General features: G+C 23.7%; 2 protein-coding genes across 2 annotated transcripts; both read right to left on the bottom strand.

The window, feature by feature from the left end:
- Positions 1-179: 179 nt before the first annotated feature.
- On the bottom strand, positions 180-12540 carry LOC108004000 (uncharacterized). The gene is made up of 10 exons (XM_062084001.1): positions 11814-12540; positions 10867-11389; positions 10183-10404; positions 9571-9822; positions 9308-9471; positions 2676-3029; positions 1748-2270; positions 1121-1342; positions 574-825; positions 180-480 (listed from the first exon to the last, which is right to left on the bottom strand). The coding sequence occupies exons 1-10, from the start codon at positions 12147-12149 to the stop codon at positions 311-313; spliced, it is 3018 nt and encodes a 1005-aa protein (XP_061939985.1). The 5' UTR covers positions 12150-12540; the 3' UTR covers positions 180-310.
- A 928-nt stretch (positions 12541-13468) lies between these two features.
- LOC108003999 (probable cytochrome P450 6a14) lies at positions 13469-16793 on the bottom strand. The gene is made up of 6 exons (XM_017066601.3): positions 16635-16793; positions 16058-16438; positions 15152-15674; positions 14784-15005; positions 14414-14665; positions 13469-13888 (listed from the first exon to the last, which is right to left on the bottom strand). Exons 2-6 carry the CDS (start codon positions 16391-16393, stop codon positions 13719-13721), a joined length of 1503 nt encoding a protein of 500 aa, XP_016922090.2. The 5' UTR covers positions 16394-16438; positions 16635-16793; the 3' UTR covers positions 13469-13718.
- Between the last annotated feature and the right edge of the window lie 1127 nt (positions 16794-17920).

Below are 17920 nucleotides of genomic sequence, written 5' to 3'. Positions count from 1 at the left end.
AATAAAAAATGACAACAGACATTAACTTAATAATTTTATTAAGTTAAAAAATTTATCTTAAACAATATAATTTCATTACTATTTTTGAGAAACGATAATATAGGTAAAATTTTAGAAAAAATACTCTCAAAAATGAAAATAGATAATTTTAAATAAATGGTTAATAAACCACAATATAATTATTATATTATATAGTTTTATATAAGTTTTATTTACATTGTTGAATATATCATCTTTATTACTACATATTTTTATCGTGAAAGCATTTTATGCCAAATAATAATAAAATTTAAATTAAAAAGAGAAATCGTTAATCCGTCAATCTAGTTATCTTCAAATATAAATCCGTAAAAGGAATTAAAAGTAACGCACGTGGATGAAGTTTATAAGGAATTAACGTTTTGTCGCAAACATCAAGCTTGAAATTACGAAGAATATTTATCAATCCAATTTTCGTTTGATATATAGCAAATCGTGCACCTGGAATAAAATTAATATCGTATTGTTATCGTTATTTTTTTTTTATATTATCTTTGATTTTAACTTTTTGTTGCACCAAATTTTGTTACGTACCAATGCAATTTCTTGGTCCGTGTCCAAAAGGTAAGAAATGCATAGGATGTCTTTGTTTTATCTTATCCTCTGAAAATCTTTCAGGATCAAATTTTTCTGGATCTGGATAAATATCTGGATCGTTGTGAATGGCGTAAGTGGGTATCCATATTTTTAACCCTTTTGGAATTGTCACTTTATTACTTTCGAAAGTATAATCTTCAATTAATTCTCTATTCAAAAATGGCAAAGATGGATATTTTCTTAGAGTTTCTGTAAATATAAAAATAGGAGCAAAAGAGGAGTGTAAATTATGGATAATTAATCAAAATATTAATATATTAGTGAGACACTAATATTTTTGAAGTACATTAATTTGGTAAGATGAAGACATAAAATGTCTTCTATCATATCTAGAATTGGCTCTTCAAATTCTTGTCTAGCAAATATTAACACTTGCTATAAAGTGAAATATAAATGAAAATAATTATGCACACGAAGGAACAAAATTTAAATCTTGATTTGAAAGTTAGAAATTAAAATTTGAAAGAAGCTATTCAATATTGACCTTGAAAAACTTTTCCCAAATATTCCATTTCCTTTATGGTTTCGTATCTCCATTCCCCGTCATTTTTTGCTGCGAATTCTTTGATTTCTTTTCGTAACTTGTCCTGAATATCAGGATTCAAAGCTAATTCATAAAGAGCATTGCTAATCGTTGATGACGAAGTCTCGAAACCGGCAGTGAAGAAAATAAATGCTTGTGCCGCCAAGAATTCATTTGTTACTTCTAAAATAGGATAAAAAAGAGTAGAGAAATGGATAATATATTAATTTTCGAATACAGAATAATTATTATAAACAAAGAGTAGTATCTTTTCTTTCAGATAAAAGTCCTTTCCATTTAAGATTATTATGATTTATTTTAGTAGTTCAGTTAAGTTAAGTGTATGCGATTAGCTAAATTTTGAGCAATTATATCTTTAAAAATAAAATATTTAAATAACTTTGTAAAACAAAGTCAATTAATAACTTTATTTTTTTTTTCCTTTTCCTTTTTTTTTCGTATTTAAGCAGGGACAATAAGTTAACTTGAAATAAAATCTGTAGAATAAATATTTAAAAAAAGATACCAGAATTATGAACTTTTTTTTAAAAACTTTTTCTTCCGCGTGATAAATCTGTACTAACTAACCAAGGCCAATCTTTTCTGGATGTTTCTTAAGATCTAAAAGTATGTTCATAAAATCGGGTCTAAACAGATTGTTCTTCTCTCTGTATTCCAATGTTTCTCTCGTTAGTTTTATAATTTTTTCCGCCATTTCGTCTCTCGAGCATAAATAAAGAATATAGTTGTATAGTTGCGGCATAAACTCTCTGATTCTATGTTTTATTATTCTTGCGTAATCTGTAGCGAAAACAGATTTTCCAACCCGTCGAAATTCGCTCTCTTTTTCCGACAGTGAGTTCATGTCTACGCCAAAACCACAGCTTCCAACGACATCTGTGGTAAATCTGGCGGCAACTTCTCGCACATTGACAGGTTCTCCCTTTTTTACTAAGCTATCCACGTAATTTACGAAATGCACAGAACACTCAAGAATCAAGGAAAACATTCCTTTGAGTTTATTGGCAGTGAATACTGGTGTAAGATGAATTCTTAATGGTCGCCATCTTTCTGCCTCTATGTTGAAGAGATGTTGAGATATTGGTTCTCCCTGAAACGTTGAACACATATATAAAACACATAATATTATTTATTTAAAATATTTTTTGTTATATTTTCAATAATTATTTATTGTTTATTCACTTTGTTATTTTTAGTTAGAAATAAGATATGTTCTTCATTTGTACCATAGAATAGTTGTAAAAATTGATAAGATATCATGTATGAAAATGGAGAGTTATCATAAGGAGTAATTAAAATATGTCGCATATAGATAAAAAATGTGTTATGTATTAATTTATACTAAACTTTTCGTTTTCTATTTTTTTTTTCTTTTTTTAATTACTTACTCGAATAAAATATCAAACATAGCAGAAATAATGTAAGAAAGAATAAATATATTACTTTATTTATTTATTATTATCTTGAAACTGTGTATTATTTTTCCTTTACTTACCGAGACTATTGGCAATAATCCTCGATTCATGATTTTAGAGAAATCTTTAATCAAAATAGTTTTTATGAGATCTGGATCTTTGATAATTAATTGAGGTGTTCTTACTTTAAATATTCCAATCATAGATTCGTTTTTGTATTCATGATACAGCTTTGTGAGAAATTCTGATATCGATTCCTCTCCTAATATTACCTTTTTCATATTGCCAAATCCCAACGTGGGTTCTGGTCCAGATATTCCACGATGTTTCCAAAAATTATTATTAATTGTTAAATAGTAGTAAAACCAAATAAATACTATCACTATTCCACAAAAAATTTCTAAACTAATATACATTTTTTTGGATTTTGTATATTATGCGATGCGAAGTATTAATTTGTCACTTTCTACAAATTAATTGGAATAATTTTTTTCAATGCTGTTATCGAAATTTTGTCGATATTTTGAATAATAAGTGATTAATTATAAATTTTTTTGATATTATATACGGAAGAATATTAAAATGGAGAATATTCTTTTATTTTTTGTAACCTTTTAAAATCATAGCTGCTACAAAAGTAATTCTTAAATGTTTTTCATTTTGCATATTAATTAATATAAATTTTATTTGGTATATTAAACTTTTATTATTTTTTTATTCACAACAAATGTTTCTTTGTTCACAAACAACGTCGCACTAAGACTGACGTTATATTAATTATCGAACGTATTTTATGTATTTGATAAATGATAATAAGTCAAATTTGTTCAAATTCATTTTCAAATGTTACGATAATATGAAGAAGATATGGAATGTATGAATATTGATCTTGAATCTTTAATAAGATTTGAAAATAGTATGATAAAATGCATAAACTTATTGTAATTACAATATACATATAATACATATTTTGTGAATTCATCGATGAATTATATATATAAATAATTTCAATAATTCTTGAATTATATTACAAAGAATTTGAAGAATATATACTTCCAACGTTTATAATTTTATTATATTATTGCTTATAATTTTCGACTTATATAAATTATATTTATTTTTTGCTAGTTTTATGTCATTATTAACAGAGCTATTATTAAAAATGCTTTTCAATACAATAAAATATATATATGAAATATATACGTAGAACATGTATTCGAACTAATGCATTATTATATAAATTTTATTATATTATTTATATCTTGTATATAATAATTTCTGATGCTAATAATACAATATCATAATTGTTTATTCATAAAATATCAATATATGTGAATATTCAGTACTATTCAAACATGAAGGATAATTTTATCTATCTCAGTAAAGTATAATATTAAGCGATCCAATCAGAGGCAACCACTTCATAATTTTCAAAGATAAGATAAATTGTCATTTTTACATTAATCACAATAAATTGTAGAATATGAAACGCTATTTTTTCTAAATGTTGCATTTGTTAATATTTCAAAATTGAGGTTAAAATGTCGGGCAATTTGTATCTGAAAGTGGATTACTTGGAACAGGTTTTATTATTATTTGACATTTGCTTATTAATATCTGATGTCATCTAATATATGTAGAAATTGATTAATTTTGACATTTTTTAAAAAAAATAAAAAACATTTTTATTTTTGAAAACGAAATAATTTACGTGCAATGTTATATATTAATATAAAATAACGTACACTGTGACATAATTTAAATTTATATTGTTATATATATACAATAATTATTATAATCAAATATATAATATTACAGAAGAACATTATTATGCATATATTATTTTATATCTTGATCATATTTCCATTTTAAAATATTGTATAATTCTAATTGTAAATACAGAAAATAGAATCTCATTTAAATGATAAAATATTTTTGGTATCATAGCAAATGTTTTTACGAAGCGCTGATATGCTATGACGTTATATGTTGTATATATGTTTTATATATATTATTGTATATATTATTTCTACTCTTCTCAATAAATTCTTGTTCAAAACACATTTTATACTAAATAATGAGAATTTAAATTAATAAAGAGAAATTATTAATTTATCAATTTAGTTATCTTCAAATGTAAATCTGTAAAATTTTTCCAAATAGTCCAATTTTTTAATGGTTTCATATTTCCATTCTTCATCATTTTTCGATTCAAATTCTTTAATCTCCTTTCGTAATTTATACTGAATATTAGGATTCAAAGCAAGTTCGTAAAGAACATTGCTTATCAATGTTGAAGAAGTTTCAAAGGCAGCCGCGAAAAAAATAAATACTTGCGCCGCTAATAATTCATTTGTTATTTCGATAAAAATAGAAAATGAATAGCGTAATTAATTTTTGTATGTAGCGTGCAATAATATGCTTACAAGAAAATAAAATCCTATTTTATTATATAAAAATTCAAATTTAATTTCAAAATAAACATATTAACAGTTAGTATCTATATTGATACTATATATTCTACATATATTATATATTAGCAGTTAATACAAAAATATTATTTTCAACAATTATTTTCTAAGAAACAATTGAAGTTAATGGTCATTTTATCTCTCTCTCTCTCTCTCTCTCTCTCTCTCTCTCTCTCTCTCTCTCTCTCTCTCTCTCTCTCTCTCTCTCATTTTATATTTAACTATAGCAAGGGCCCAACATAATAATGTAATTTTTTTAACAACAAATATTAAAAGAAAGAAAGAGCATCGGAAAATTATGTGAATATTTTTTTTTACAAATTCTATATTATTTTTGTATAGTAAATCTATACTAACGGAAGTTAATTCTTTCTGGATGTTTCTCAAGTTCTAATATTACATTCATAAAATCTGGTCTAAATATATCATACTTTTTTCTATATTCTATTGTCTCCTTCGTTAGTTTTAGAATTTTTGGCGATATTCGATCTAATGGCATTATATAAAGGAGAAAGTTGTACACTTGTGGCGTCAATTCTCTAATTGTATCTATTATTATTTTCTGCAAATTTGTGTTAAAGATACTTTTTCCAAGTCGTCGAAATTTGCTTTCTTTTTCTGACAATGAATTCATATCTATGCCAAAACCACAACTTCCAACGACATCTATGGTAAATCTGGCGGCAACTTCTCGCACATTGACAAGTTCTTCTTTCCTTACTAAGATATCCAAATAGTTTACGAGTTTCTTAGAACATTCGTGAATCAAATAGAAAAAATATTCCTTTAAGTTTGTTACTTGTAAAATATTTCCTAATGTAAAATATTTTCTTAATGGTTGCCATCTTTCTGCCTCTAACGCGAAAAGGTGATGGGATATTGATTCTATCTATAGTCATTAAACACGTGAAAAAATTCAAATATTATTTATTTAGAATTTATTTTTTTTATAGTCTGTTATATCTTCTAGAATTATTCATTATTTATTTAATTATTATTTATTTATTTATTAGAATTATTCTAGAATTATTCATTATTTATTCACTTTGTTATTTTTACTTATATGGTATAGTTACTTACTAAAAAATATGTATAACATTTTTTGTATAGACTGTAGAATTATTGTAAAAATTAAATAGATATCATTTATAAAAAGTGAAAAGTTATGTCAAAATAGTTTTAAAATATGTCACATAAATAAAGAATGATTAATTATACTAGATTTCGTTTTCGATTTACTTCTTTTTTTTTTTTTTTAAATACTTATTTGAATAAAATATTAAACATAGCACAAGTTGTAAAAGAAAATAAATATCACTTTATTTATTTATTATTATCTTGAAATTATATACAGTATTATTTTTCTACTTACTGAGATAATTGGCAATAATCCTCTATTCATGAATTTTGAAAGTCTTTAATCAAGACAGTTTTTATGAGATCTGGATCTTTGATAATTAATTGATAATTAATGTTCTTAGTTTAAATATTCCAATCATAGATTCGTTCTTGTATTCATGATACAGCTTTGTGAGAAATTCTGATATCGATTCCTCTCCTAATATTACCTTTTTCATATTGCCAAATCCCAATGTGGGTTCTGGTCCAGATATTCCACGATGTTTCCAAAAATTATTATTAATTGTTAAATAGTAGTAAAACGCAATAAATGCTATCACTATTCCACAAAAAATTTCTAAACTAATATATATTTTGTATATTATGCAAAGAATTTTTTTTTTTTTTAAATTAGCAATATAATTTAATTAAATATTAGTTAATTTAAATAATTTTGTTGTCAAAACTATTAGTATTTTAAAAAATGTTATAAAATGTTATAAAGTGTAATAAAATTTTTTAATTTTATAAAAAACGAAATAAAGAATATTCGAATTTTTTTTGTAATTTTTTTGTCATTAGGTTTATTTAAATTTAAATTTATATTTAAATCGTTATTAAATAACTTATAAAAATTTATTATTTATTATAAAAATTATTTTATGAATTATTTGAAAATACACTAAAACTAATTGTTTCTTTATATTTTTTCAAACAAGAGCTGTTTAAACAACGTTATTGAATTTGTTGGACTGATACTATTAATCTTAAAATGTATTTTATATACTAAGCAGACATAATGAATTATTATTAGAATTTTTATCATCAGAATTTTTTTTTTAAGTTATAAATATATTTGACAAAATTTGATTATTAATATTTTTAGTTAAATGTAATGTATCATAAAAATATATAAACTTATTATAATTATGTTAAATACTATACCTTGTGAATTAATATCAATAAATTATGTCGCTAATAATTCAGTAATTTTTGAATTATATATACAAAAAACATGTACTTATTGTATATATCCAATATTATTATTGTTTATAATTTTCAATATTTATTTATTTAAAAATATTTTTCTCGTGATTTATTGCACAATAATTTAAATAAATTATATTTATCTTTTACTACTTTTATCTATGAAGAAATCTATTATTATTAAAAATGCTTAAAATATGTGTAAAATATACCTGTAAAATATATATGTAAAACATTCGAACTATGCATTATTATATAAATTTTATTATATTATTTATATCTCGTATATAATAATCTCTGATGCTAATAATAAAATGTGATAATTATTTATTTATAATATTTGTATAAGTGAAATATACAATGTACATTAATATTTAGTACTATTCAAACATGATGGATGATTTTATCTTTTTCATTAAGCCATTATCCAATCATTAGACTTCAGGATTTTAGAATAAGATAAATTATTATTTTTATATTAATTATAATGAATTGCAGAATGCATACAAAATGATTTTTTTCTAATCCCTATATTTATAAATATTTCATAACTTAAATATTATATTAGATTAGTTGTATCTGAAAGTGGATGATTTCGAATAGACTTATTATCATTTAATATTTGCTTATTAATATCTGATAAGAAAATCATTGTTAAAATCGTTGATTCAACGATTAGCTATATAAATATGTAAAAATTGTTAATAATTTTGGTACTTTTTAAAAAAATAGAAAACATTTTTTTTGGAAACGGAACATAATTTCTGGCATGTAATATGTATTAATAAATAATATTGACTATATTAGGGCATATTAAATTATTATTATTAATATATAATATTTAATTTTTACAATCTATTATTATATTCAACATATAATCAATATATAAAATTATTTTATATATTAAATATTTGAATAAATCTTTGAGTAAATATTTTGTAAATCCATACATACATATTTGATTATATAAAATGGTAATATTTAAATTCAAGTTTTGCAAATAATTTATTTACATTTTTAAAAAAAGAGACAGAAAAATTGAAAACAATATTCTGCTGTCTTTATTTTCAATAAAATTTTTAATACAAATCATCAGATATATATATATATTGCGTTAAAACATTTATTCTATATCAGGTTATATTATACATAAAAATTCTATAATTTAGCATAGATAAAAATGTAATCTTTATATTTTTTACATTGAAAGTTAAAATATATTGCAGTTTCATTACATTGCAGGAAAAAGAATGAAATTCTTTGATATCCTGTATTTATACGGTCATAGAATAAAAACATGTATGCAGAAAGAGAGAAAAAATGAAGAATATTATAAAAATTAAAAAATTTTCATCTCTAACAAGCCAAACCAAATAAACAAGAGAAAAAAAAATAGTTAAAATAAGAATTGATCATCAGCGCTATCTTTTGGAAACGGCAGACATTTTTAATGAAACTCTAATGATACTTCTAATAATTTTTAATTTTTTTTCTGTTTTACCATATTATTGAGAAAATATTAAAAGACATTAATTCTTAGACATATTAAATAGACATTAATTCTTCAATTTTTATTTGACTTTTTATCTATTTGTATAAATCAATGTATACTCTAATTGTAAATACAGAAAATAGACTCTCATTTAAGTAATAAAATATTTTTGGTATCATAGTGAATGTTTTTATGAAGCGCTGATGAATAAAATTTAAGAAAAAATAACTTCAAAATTGAAAATAGATAACACTATAAATAAATCATAAAAAATAATTGTAATGTTACATATGTTATATGTTGTATATATGTTTTATATATATTATTGTATATATTATTTCTACTCTTCTCAATAAATTCTTGTTCAAAACACATTTTATACTAAATAATGAGAATTTAAATTAATAAAGAGAAATTATTAATTCATCAATTTAGTTATCTTCAAATATAAATCTGTAAAAGGAATTAAAATTAATCCACGTGGATGAAGTTTATAAGGAATTAACGTTTTATCGCAAACATCAAGCTTGAAATTACGAAGAATATTTATCAATCCAATTTTTGTTTGATATTCGGCAAATCGTATACCTAAAACAAAATTCCAATTAATATCGTATTATTATTATTATTTTTCTTCTACATTATCTTTGATTTTAAATTTTTGTTGCACCAAATTTTGTTACGTACCAATGCAATTTCTTGGTCCGTGTCCAAAAGGTAAGAAATGCATAGGATGTCTTTGTTTTATCTTATCCTCTGAAAATCTTTCAGGATCAAATTTTTCTGGATCTGGATAAATATCTGGATCGTTGTGAATGGCGTAAGTGGGTATCCATATTTTTAACCCTTTTGGAATTGTCACTTTATTACTTTCGAAAGTATAATCGTCAATTAATTCTCTATTCAAAAATGGCACAGATGGGTATTTTCTTAAAGTTTCTATAAACAGAAGAAGAATTAAAATCAGTGTAAGAATTATTATTTAAAGTATTAATATATTATTGAGATACTTTGAAGATGTAGTAATCAAAAGTTGATATATAGAAATGTTCATCTAATATTGTTAATCAAACATATTTATTAAACAATTTATGTTTACATCATGATAAAGAAGTTAACAATTTTTGTATTTCATCTTTTTCGATTTTGCAAAATTTCTTTTTCCACATTAACATGAATGTATTAATTCTCAGAATAGAGATAATAAAATGTAAATAAAAGTTTCAAGTACATCAACAAATTAAAATTTGAACATTCATTTGGAAAAGTAAAAAAATTACATTTGAAGAAATTATTTACCTTGAATTACTTTTTCCAAATAGTCCATTTTTTTAATGGTTTCATATTTCCATTCTTCATCATTTTTCGATTCAAATTCTTTAATCTCCTCTCGTAATTTATGCTGAATATTAGGATTCAAAGCAAGTTCGTAAAGAGCATTGCTTATCAATGTTGAAGAAGTTTCAAAGCCAGCCGTGAAAAAAATAAATACTTGCGCCGCTAATAATTCATTTGTTATTTCTATAAAAATAGAAAATGAATAGTATATTAATTTTTGTATGTAGCGTGCAATAATATGTTTACAAGAAAACAAAATCCTACTATTTTATTATATAAAAATGTTACCATACAAATTTAATTTCAAAATTAATATATTAGCATTATAATAGTACTATATACTTAGTACTATATATTATAGTATATATTACTACATATATATATTAGTTAATACAAAAATATTATTTTCAACAATTATTTTTTAAGAAACAACTAAAGTTAATGGTCATTTTATCTCTCTCTCTCTCTCTCTCTATATATATATATATATATATATATATATATATATATATTTATATATATTTATCTATAGCAAGGCCAACATAACACAACTTTTTTAACATTGAAAGAAAAAAAGAGTAAATTATGTGAATATTTTTTTTTTACAAATTCTATATTATTTTTGTATAATAAGTCTATACTAACCAAAGTTAATTCTTTCTGCATGTTTCTCAAGTTCTAATATTACGTTCATAAAATCAGGCCTAAAGATATCATACTTTTTTCTATATTTTATTGTCTCCTTCGTTAGTTTTAGAATTTTTGGCGATATTCGATCTAATGGCACTATATAAAGGAGAAAGTTGTACACCTGTGGCGTCAATTCTCTAATTCTATCTATTATTATTTTCTGCAAATTTGTGTTAAAGATACTTTTTCCAAGTCGTCGAAATTCGCTTTCTTTTTCTGACAATGAGTTCATATCTACGCCAAAACCACAACTTCCAATGACATCTGTGGTAAATCTGGCGGCAACTTCTCGCACATTGACAGGTTCTTCTTTCCTTACCAAGATATCCAAATAGTTTACGAGTTGCTTAGAACATTCGTGAATCAAATAGAACATTCCTTTAAGTTTGTTACTTGTAAATCCTGATGTAAGATGTTTTCTTAATGGTTGCCATCTTTCTGCCTCTAACGCGAAAAGGTGATGGGATATTGGTTCTGTCTATATTCATTAAACACGTGAAAAAATTCAAATATTATTTATTTAAAATTTATTTTTTTTATAGTCTGTTATATCTTCTAGAATTATTCATTATTTATTCACTTTGTTATTAGAAATTATTAAAAAATATGTATGACGTTGTTTGTATAGACTGTAGAATTGTTGTAAAAATTGAATAGATATCATTTATGAAAAGTGAAAAGTATAAAGTAAAAAGTTATGTCAAAATAATTTTAAAATATGTCGCATAGATAAAGAATAATTAATTATATTAGATTTCGTTTTCGATTTACTTCTTTTTTTTTTTTTAATTACTTAGTTGAATAAAATATTAAACATAGCACAAGTTGTAAAAGAAAATAAATATCACTTTATTTATTTATTATTATCTTGAAATTATATACAGTATTATTTTTCTACTTACTGAGATAATTGGCAATAATCCTCTATTCATGAATTTTGAAAAGTCTTTAATCAAGACAGTTTTTATGATATCTGGATCTTTGATGATTAAAGCAGGTGTTCTTAGTCTAAATATTCCAACCATAGATTCGTTCTTGTATTTATGATACATCTTTGTGAGAAATTCTGATATCGATTCTTCTCCTAATATTACCGTTTTCATATTGCCAAATCCCAACAGGGGTTCTGGTCCAGATATTCCACGATGTTTCCAAAAATTATTATTAATTGTTAAATAGTAGTAAAACGCAATAAATGCTATCACTATTCCACAAAAAATTTCTAAACTAATATACATTTTTTCGATTTTGTATTGTATGCGATAAGAAGAATTAATTCACTATCTTCTGTGAATTGGCAAAATTAATCAAATATCACTTAATTTAAATAATTTCGTTCAATTTTATTCAATTTTATTATATAATATTTTTAATAACGTGTCATAACCAGATATTTGATATTTCTGATTAGAAAATGAGATGGAGAATCTTTTTTTGAGAGAATTATTTTTTGTAATTTAAATCATGATTACAAAATTAACTTTTAAGAATTTTTTATTTTCTTCTTTTAATTATGAATATTTTATGAATTTCGTTTATTTGACTGCACATTAAAACTATGATGACTTCTTTATATCTGTTTAAATAAAAGCTGTCGAAACAATAGTGACTAGTTAATAATTGGCAAAACGAACATACTTTATGTACTAGATACCAATGATGACGAATCAAAATTATTATCGTTAATGTTTTTAACTATTACGATAAAAATTCGTATAAATTTAAATTTTGATTTTTAATTGAGTAAAAAATATTAAAATGAAAATAAAATTTATTATAATTACAATATATTATCATATTTTGCGAATTCATTTTATGACTAATTTTAATAATTTTGAATTATATTATACAAAAAATTTGATACATGTATTTAACATTATTACTGGTTATTTTAATTTTTCTTCACTCAAATAATATTTTTTATGATTCTTCGCGTTACAAGTTCAAGTAAATTATATATTTATTCATCGATAAATTATTTATCCATAAACTATAATATAAAATACGTAATAAATATTTCTTATAAATTCTTTTTAAAATATTATAATCCTTTAAAATATTTTTCCAATAAAATATATGTATGCATATAGAATATATCCGAATTTGTGTATATTAATTATATACATTTGATAAGTTAATTTCACATGATAATAACAATCTCATGTGATAGCGAATTGCGATAATTGTTCATTCATAATGATTATAAGATATATAATTAAATATGTTATCATTAATTGTATGTAATTGTATGTATATTTGTTATCATTCAGATGGATAGTTTGGTCGATGACTTTATGATTTTTTATCAAAGATACTTATTATTAAAGAACAATGTTGAAAAATATCAAATCATAGACTGCCAATTCACGAATTTCAGAGATAAGAAAAATTATCATTTTTTTTTTTATTAACCGTAAATTAATTGCAAACTAATAAATATTTTCCAAGAGCCATTGTTACTTGTTAATATTTTAAAAATAAGAGTAAGCATAACGTTATATGCGAATTTGATTAATTTTGTCATTTCTTAAAAAAAAAGTCTCTTCGAAGCGAAACATAATTTGGAAATAACGTTATATTGTGTTGATATATGAGATATATTACAAGATAATTTAAATTATATCAATATTATGTACTATGTTCATAATTAAACGATTTCTTATCATCATATTCAATGTATACAAATTAAAAAATTCTTCCGAATAAACATTTATAAGATTTAGATATACGTAATTACACATTCATATAATTATACGTAATTATAAAATAAATTATTAATAAATTTAAAAAAAAATAAAAAAACGATATTAATTTTCCAATTTAACAACATTCAAGTATAAACCAGTTATTGGTATTAAAAGAGATGTAAACGGATTAACTTTGTAAGGAATTAACGTTTTATTGCAAACGTGGACTTTGAAATTACGAAGAATCTTTATTAATCCAATCTTTGTTTGGTATACCGCAAATCGTGCACCTGGAAATCGAATATTAGAGTTAAATATATTGAAAAATATATAAGAAACTACTTAATATATTCACTTTTGTATAAATCGCGATTTATTGCGATGTTAACAAGATTTTAACGATATTTGTACAACAATATGAAAACAGAACAAAGATATCACGGTATTTTATCAAATGACAACAATCGCAAAATTGCATAAGATAAAAATGATATATATTATCATTTTATCGTTGAAGGAATTATTTATAGCTTAATAAATATTCTTGTACATATATCAATTTTATATATTTATTTATTTAGCCTAATGCTAATTTGAAAATGACATTTTTTTTAAATTAATAATCATATTTTTCTCGCATGCTTGATTAACAACTATTAAATTTATCTATTCATTTATTCGATAAAGTATGAGTAAAAAAAAATTTGCAAATTTTTTTCACGTTTGTCGCGTTGCAGGGGGGAAAAAACTTTATGGAAATTGTCGCAAAATGAGTCATTTTGTTTGTGATCAAACAATTAATTTTTGTCACATACCAATGCAATTTCTTGGTCCGTGTCCAAAAGGTAAAAAATGCATAGGATGTCTTTTCATTATCTCCTCCTTCGAGAATCTTTCAGGATCGAATTTTTCTGGATCTGGATATATATCTGGATCGTGGTGAATTCCATAGATCGGTATCCAGATCTTTAAATCTTTGGGAATTGTTATTTTATTATTTTCGAAGGTGTAATCGCTTATCAACTTTCTGTTCAAAAACGGCAAGACTGGATATTTTCTCAGAGTTTCTGCAGTAAAAGTTGGCGTAAAAATCGTATTTCGTTTCGAAAAATTAAAAATCGAGATGTTTCTTCTTATATTTAAATCTCGAATAATCTCGATCGAAATATCGCAGCAGCTCCTCACCTTGAAAAACTTTTTCCAAGTATTCCATTTCCTTTACGCTTTCACAACTCCACTCTCCATTATTTCTCACTTCGAATTCTTTGATTTCTCTTCGCAGCTTCTCCTGGATATCGGGATTCAAAGCTAATTCGTAAAGGGCATTGCTAATCGTTGACGAAGAAGTTTCGAACCCGGCCGTGAAGAAAATGAAAATTTGCGCTGCTAATAAATCGTCCGTTAACTCTGAAAAGAAAGAAAATTCGTCGCGTTATGCACAATTTTATAAAACGCGCAAATGAAGCGCAAAAAAAGACAACGTAAAAATTTACTTTCAAGATTTTACGATATAATTATAATTATAAACAACTACTAATATTACGTATACTAACCAATATCAATCTTTTCCGGATGTTTCTTGAGATCTAACAGCATATTTATAAAATCAGGCCTGAAAACATTGTTCTCTTTTCTGTACTCCATCGTCTCGGTCATGAGTTTCATGATGATTTTCGTTTTCTCGTCTCGGGGGAATACATAAAGGAATAAATTGTACAGCCGTGGCAACATATCTTGTATCCTAATGCTTAATATCTTTCGCAAATTCGTGATGAAGATTAATTTGCCGAGTCGACGAAATATGCTCTCTTTTTCCGAAAGGGAGTTCATCTCTATCCCAAAAGCGCAACTTCCAATGACATCGGTGGTGAATCTGGCTGAAACTTCTCTCACATCGATGGGCTCTCCTTTCTTTATCAACGTGTCCATGTAACTTTCCAATTGGTTCGAGCACTCGAGAATCAAGGAGAACATTCCTTTAAGTTTACTGGAAGTAAATAACGGCGTAAATTGTGTTCTCAACGGCCTCCATCTCTCAACCTCTAAATTGAACAGATGATGAGTCAATGGATCTCGCTATAACGATCGAACATATATTGAAAAAAAAGATTAAAATGTTATTTATTCGTTTATTTAGTCATCTTTTTTTTATTTAGGATAAGATTTAAAATATTTTATAAATTATAATTGTATGAATAATAAGTGTAATAATTAAAAAGTGAGATGTGATAAATGGAAAATTCACCGTTTAAAATTTACGAAAATAGAATAATTCAGATTCTTTATTACATAAATAGGTAAAAAAAAGTGTTGATTCATAATAGCTAGATATTTCCTATTGCGATAAGTGAAATTGTGATAAATTGAAATTGAAGAAATGTTACTTAATTTATTTGCCGGTTTTATAATCGTGTAAGAAAATAGGTCGTATTATTTTTATATTTCGTTTGTATACTTACTGAGAAAATTGAAAATAATCCTCGATTCGCAAATTTGGGGAATTCTTTGATCAAGATAGTTTTTATAAGATCTACATCTTTGATAATTAAAAGAGGTGTCCTTTTTGAAAATATTCCAATCATCGGCTCGTTCTTATATTCGTTATATACCCTTGTGAGAAATTGTGAGATCGATTCCTTCCCAAATATTACTGTTTTCATATTGCCGAATCCCAGCACGGGTTTTGGCCCAGGTATTCCACGACTTTTCCAAAAATTGTTATTCATCGTTAAATAGCAATAAAACGCGATAAGCGTTATCACTATTCCACAAAGAATTTCCAAATTAATATACATTTTTTCACTTTCTCTGCGTCAATAGCTATTCGAACAATTGATTTGCTGCAAAATATAAACGATATTTGATAGATTTCACTGGCATACTTTTGTGTCACATAATATACATAGGAAACTTTGAAAAAGGATCATAAATATATGATATAACGTAATATAACAAATGTCACAATTGCATTTGAATATCTTGAATGACTGTAGAACAATAATTTTATAATTAAAAAGAATGAATATTAGATCTTACGTGGAAAGCAGATTGAAGAAGAATAAGAATCGTCTTTAGAGATCGAAAAAAAACTTGTTTTAACCGTAGATATTCACTAACTGACGACTTACTTATGGATCGAATATATATATATATATGTATATGTGTATATATGTATACGTATAGTCTATTCGTGTCGATTTTATTCTGAAACGAGATAATGAAATAGAAATATAATATGCTGAATAGCGATATTATTCTAAATATATCTTCTCATTTTATCAAATCACTTCGAATGATTTTGGATTTCGTGAGATTTATGGACAATTTATTCATTTTTATTTTTTTTGTTACAAGGAAACGGTTACTTATTAATGATTATATTAGATAATCACATTTTGAAAATACAAAATTTATAACTTATAAAATGATGCGTATCTTTAAATATAATATATATTTCAAATTAAATAGATTTAATATCTAATATTTAAATATTTTGATTTGAATATGTGAATAAATAATATTTCACTTTGTCTAATTTTATTTGATATTCTCTAATTTCTTCATAATGTATCATAAGTTTATATAATCATACATTATATTCATACATATAATCATATCGTACATATAATCATACATTATAAGTTACATCATAAGTTACATCATAAGTTTAAAATATTAATTTGTATAATTATACGTGTATAAATTAACATTGTATAAAATTATATATAGAATTATATAAATGCTTTACGTTATAACTTAATATCTGGATAAAAAATGCATTTATCTAATAGAAAATATTTTGAAATAATTATTTAATAGATTTCAATTTGAAAATTAAAATATTGTTTTAATAATAAGTTAATAGATATCCTGATGATTTTTTTCCAAATATTTTCTTCCAAATATTCTCCGAAAATATTTTTCAAGATATTTATATGTTTTCAAATAAATCATGCATATTGAAATAATATAGATACAATTCTTGCATTTACGAATAAATCTTACTTTACAATTTTTTAATCAATTTGAATCAATTTTTAAAATATCAGTATCATAAATATTTAGATTTGATAAGAGATGGAAAATATTTTACTTTTATCATTAATATCACAAACTTATCAATTTCTTTTAAAATTTTCTTTTAAAATTTTCTGCTATATTAGATTGATTGATTTACTCTAATAAACTTGAACGAATAAAAAAAATTTACCAAAGAATAATAGAATAAATGGATATATTGTTTGATGAAAATGTATCTATTTTTTTATTTATAAACATCTGTTTATTTTGCATGATATGATAATTATATTTGTGTATTTTAT

This window comes from Apis cerana, linkage group LG13 (genome assembly GCF_029169275.1).
Source record: "Apis cerana isolate GH-2021 linkage group LG13, AcerK_1.0, whole genome shotgun sequence".
In the NCBI taxonomy this organism is placed as follows: Eukaryota; Metazoa; Arthropoda; class Insecta; order Hymenoptera; family Apidae; genus Apis; species Apis cerana.
This window is presented reverse-complemented; position numbering and strand designations above follow the sequence as displayed.

Bases quoted from the DNA above. Each gene is read 5' to 3' on its own strand.
- LOC108004000 (XM_062084001.1), bottom strand. From the start codon at position 12,149: ATGTATATTAGTTTAGAAATTTTTTGTGGAATAGTGATAGCATTTATT. The intron at 9,823-10,182 runs GTAAATAATTTC...TTCTGTTTATAG, and splicing joins TTTGGAAAAAGTAATTCAAG to AAACTTTAAGAAAATACCCA. The intron at 826-1,120 runs GTCAATATTGAA...TTATATTTACAG, and splicing joins TTTGGGAAAAGTTTTTCAAG to AAACTCTAAGAAAATATCCA.
- LOC108003999 (XM_017066601.3), bottom strand. From the start codon at position 16,393: ATGTATATTAATTTGGAAATTCTTTGTGGAATAGTGATAACGCTTATC. The intron at 15,675-16,057 runs GTAAGTATACAA...CGATCGTTATAG, and splicing joins GATTATTTTCAATTTTCTCA to CGAGATCCATTGACTCATCA. The intron at 14,666-14,783 runs GTGAGGAGCTGC...CTTTTACTGCAG, and splicing joins CTTGGAAAAAGTTTTTCAAG to AAACTCTGAGAAAATATCCA.